The sequence below is a fragment of the Phaethon lepturus genome, unplaced genomic scaffold (assembly GCF_000687285.1).
Source record: "Phaethon lepturus isolate BGI_N335 unplaced genomic scaffold, ASM68728v1 scaffold29258, whole genome shotgun sequence".
Taxonomy (NCBI): domain Eukaryota; kingdom Metazoa; phylum Chordata; class Aves; order Phaethontiformes; family Phaethontidae; genus Phaethon; species Phaethon lepturus.
In genome coordinates, this window is record NW_010560209.1 from 5,493 (window position 1) to 8,906 (window position 3,414).

Here is a 3,414-nt window from a genome sequence, read left to right on the forward strand (position 1 = left end):
GAATTTCCCAAATGATCTTGTGGTTAACCTTCTTAACAAAGTATAAATACTATTCCATTCTCATATAAAAGAAATACAGCTGTTCGTATATACACACACCTTGACAGCAAGTCCTTGAAAGAACACTGTAACATGAAATTACAGAGCTAATACACACAGAGCACTGATTTAGCTGAAGGCCAGGAAGTCTCTGCTAAGAAAGGCAATCTGTTAAGGTAAAGTTCTCACTAGAACTGGTGTTTTAACCGAACCCGTAACATATGGATGGGATAATCAGAACTGTGTGACATGCTCTCATACGACTTATTAGCTACATTCTGATTTACAAACTGTATCCTACAATTGCTGTATTTAACTGAAGCTATCCAGTATAGAATGGAATTGCTTGAATACATCTTACTGGTATAAAGAAGCAGCCTTGTTGGATGACATATTACCAACTCTTTTCAGACACTGAATATACTCAAGAGTAAAATTAAGACACGAGTGAGATCACACAAGGTTTTGGTAATTATTTTTATGTTGGCTTTATAGCTTTTTTGGTTTCTTTAGGAAATTCCTGCACAGTGAAAGGAATGAAGAATTCCAGAAGAGAGTTGACGTCTTTCAGTTCCAGGCTGTATTCCACTGCTATCTTCTCTGCAGTCCATATTTGAGGATGAAGTTTGTGATTATTAAGAAGCATTAGAGCCTCCACAATGGAAATTTTGCCTTTGGGAACTTTCTTAACATCTAGATCTCCCAAGTGGCCTAGTTTTGTAAGTCTCTTTTCCTCCTGTTTACATGGAAGATGTTCACCACCTCCATCTTTTACCTAATTGTGGGAAGGAAAACAAAAAGAGGTTAACAGCAGTTCTGTTTCCTATGCATACTGTAGAAGCCGAGCTGTTTTCCTAAATATGGCATTTCCTGCTAGCTTTCACCATTTTCACAGCATTAAAAAAAAGTAATCATGCTTACCCAGCCTTGCTTCTTGATATCACAAAAATTGTCAGTTCTTCCACAGCCATTCTACACACGAGGTCAACCCCCACACAAATTCTGAAAAGGTACCATCCACTGAATTCTTAAGTGTTCCGCAGACTCAGCAGCCCTTCATACAAGGCAAACTACACATTTTGGTAGTCAAACAGAAATGCAGATAACCTAATCTTTGGTACTGATTCATGGCAAGGGGAAAAAAAAAAAAAGTACAAATTGGTATCCTTCTTCTGATACCACTGGAATCTTTTTCATATAGTCTCTCTCCCCTTCCTTTCATTTTCAGATTTTAGTTTTGCAACTAAAAGATATACCGTCTTTTGCTCTATCTAGAGAATAAGCTTTTCTGGACAAAAAGAAACTATTTTGCAGCGTCGTATGGAGTTTAAGTCCCATTACTAATGGGCAGTGCTCAGACACGTGAAGTCTCTTCTTCCAAGTCCCTTCAAATTTCCAAGTAATTTCCAAAACAGCTGTGCCTTCCCTGTATTGCCTTTTATTAAGATTTAACCAGTGAATGACACTGCAAAAAAAGACACAATGAAAACCTTTCTTAAATTTAAGAAAAAGTACTTTTAAAGTTATCAGAGTCCACAGCCACTGATTAGCCCACAGACACTCTGTATTAACTCACAACCTGAGAAAACTGATGTGGATGCTACAGCACTTATAACTGCATGTCTGTTTCCAAACTATAGAGAATGTCTGATGATGCTACCAGTTCTCCATTTCTTCCTTTTACTTTGTGCTAAAATGGTGCTCAGATAATGAACAATTTTTCAAGTCTTAATAAAATGATCTGTCTGAGGGTATCTACCGCTTCAGGACTTAAGAGTTGGTGCTTTTCCATTTATCACAGACAGATGTTCCAAATACACATATAAGTATGTATACATACACGATGCACAAAGTATTCAGAATAACATCAGGCAAGGAAGGAAGCTTTTGGATGAAGTTTGGGATGAAGTTTTGCCTGCAAGCCACCATGCTAACATATTAATCATGCTCCTCCTAGCAACTACAAGTAGACACACCACAAGAGCAAGTCTTACATGGTAGCAAACTCAGAGCAGGCATGGAATCAAGCACTAAGATTTGTTCCACTTTTGTCTTTTTCTCAAGTTTCTCTTGACAGGCTTACAAGTGAATAGTGAAATATATTGAAATTAGACCTTCAGCACTTCCAGATTAGAGTCCTAGCCTCTATTATGAAAATTAAGGATAGAGATTACTTGGAAACTTCAGAGAGACACTGCAGAAATCTGTTTGCATTTTTAAATACCTTCAGTCTTCAATAGAAGATACTGTGAAAGTGGCAAGTTGGAGCGACTTAGGAATTTTCTTGCTAGATTATTAGAAAATTTTTATTACTGAATAAAGTGGTCCAATAATGCAACAGGTAAAACGCACAAGCCATAATGTAACATGGCGGAAAAGAGAAGACTGGACCCCAGGCTGCATTTTACTGAAAGGGGCATGCTTTACCTTTGAAGTCAAAGACTGCAGCTGTTGGCAATGAGGAAACTGATAACCAAACAATCCAGAAGGTCATGCAGAAAAAAAAAAAACTAAGGCACTCCCTCAGCCGCATAAGGAAAGGTCTCTGCACAGTATGACATTAACATCAGTAGTTAAAGACTCCACTAAAACGTTAATGCCTTTGTCCTCTACCACATCCATGCTCCCACAGTAGTCCCAATCTCTTTTCTTCTAACAACAACACAAGAGATCTCTGGCAAACTCCTGCATCTTTGCAAGAGGTTGGCCAACTGTTCTTCTGCCTTAGAGGAAACAGAAGCGGGAATTTTGGTGAAAAACAAAGAGCAACATGATGTTAAAAAGGAAGACTGCGTAAGCATTTAAAAGGTTTATAATTACAATATGTCACAGGTTCAAAACCCAGGGTCAAATTCAGTCAGTGCTACTGATATATGAGAGTAACGAAAACATTATTTTTATCTATAAAAAGATACTTTTAGGTGCTAACAGAGCATTTTTCTTCATATAGAATTTGTGCCGTGTTTGAAACGACAAAGCTGATGCTGGTATGCCTCCTACAGAGACATACTCACCCGCACAGGTGGATCTCTGGACTCGACATAAACATCTTTTAACAAGGCGAGGAGCCTATCGTCCTTCCTGTAAATTTCTTCTTGTACCTCTGGGTGATCTAAAGACAGTGAAGAAGGGAAGAAAAAGAAACCACAACAAACAAACAGAACAGACAGATCAGAGTCGAATTGTTTTCTTTTCATTAGTCCTGCCAGCTTAATCTCTTCCCCAGAGGAACGGCACGACTCCCGGGACGCGCGGGGCTTCTGGGGAAGGTTTCGTTTTTCCACCAGCTCTGGCGTTAATGACACCGCTTCACCCGTCAAGGCCAAGCGGCACGGCGGAAAGCGCCCGCTCACGGCTCCGCGGCGGCCCGCGGAG

General features: G+C 39.5%; 1 protein-coding gene across 1 annotated transcript; it reads right to left on the bottom strand.

The window, feature by feature from the left end:
- Positions 1-255: 255 nt before the first annotated feature.
- On the bottom strand, positions 256-3,151 carry NDUFAF4 (NADH dehydrogenase (ubiquinone) complex I, assembly factor 4; the record flags this gene model as incomplete). The annotated part of the gene is made up of 2 exons (XM_010293610.1): positions 256-814; positions 3,054-3,151. Coding segments are annotated over 2 exons (395 nt in total), but the record flags the coding sequence as incomplete, so codon positions are not given.
- Between the last annotated feature and the right edge of the window lie 263 nt (positions 3,152-3,414).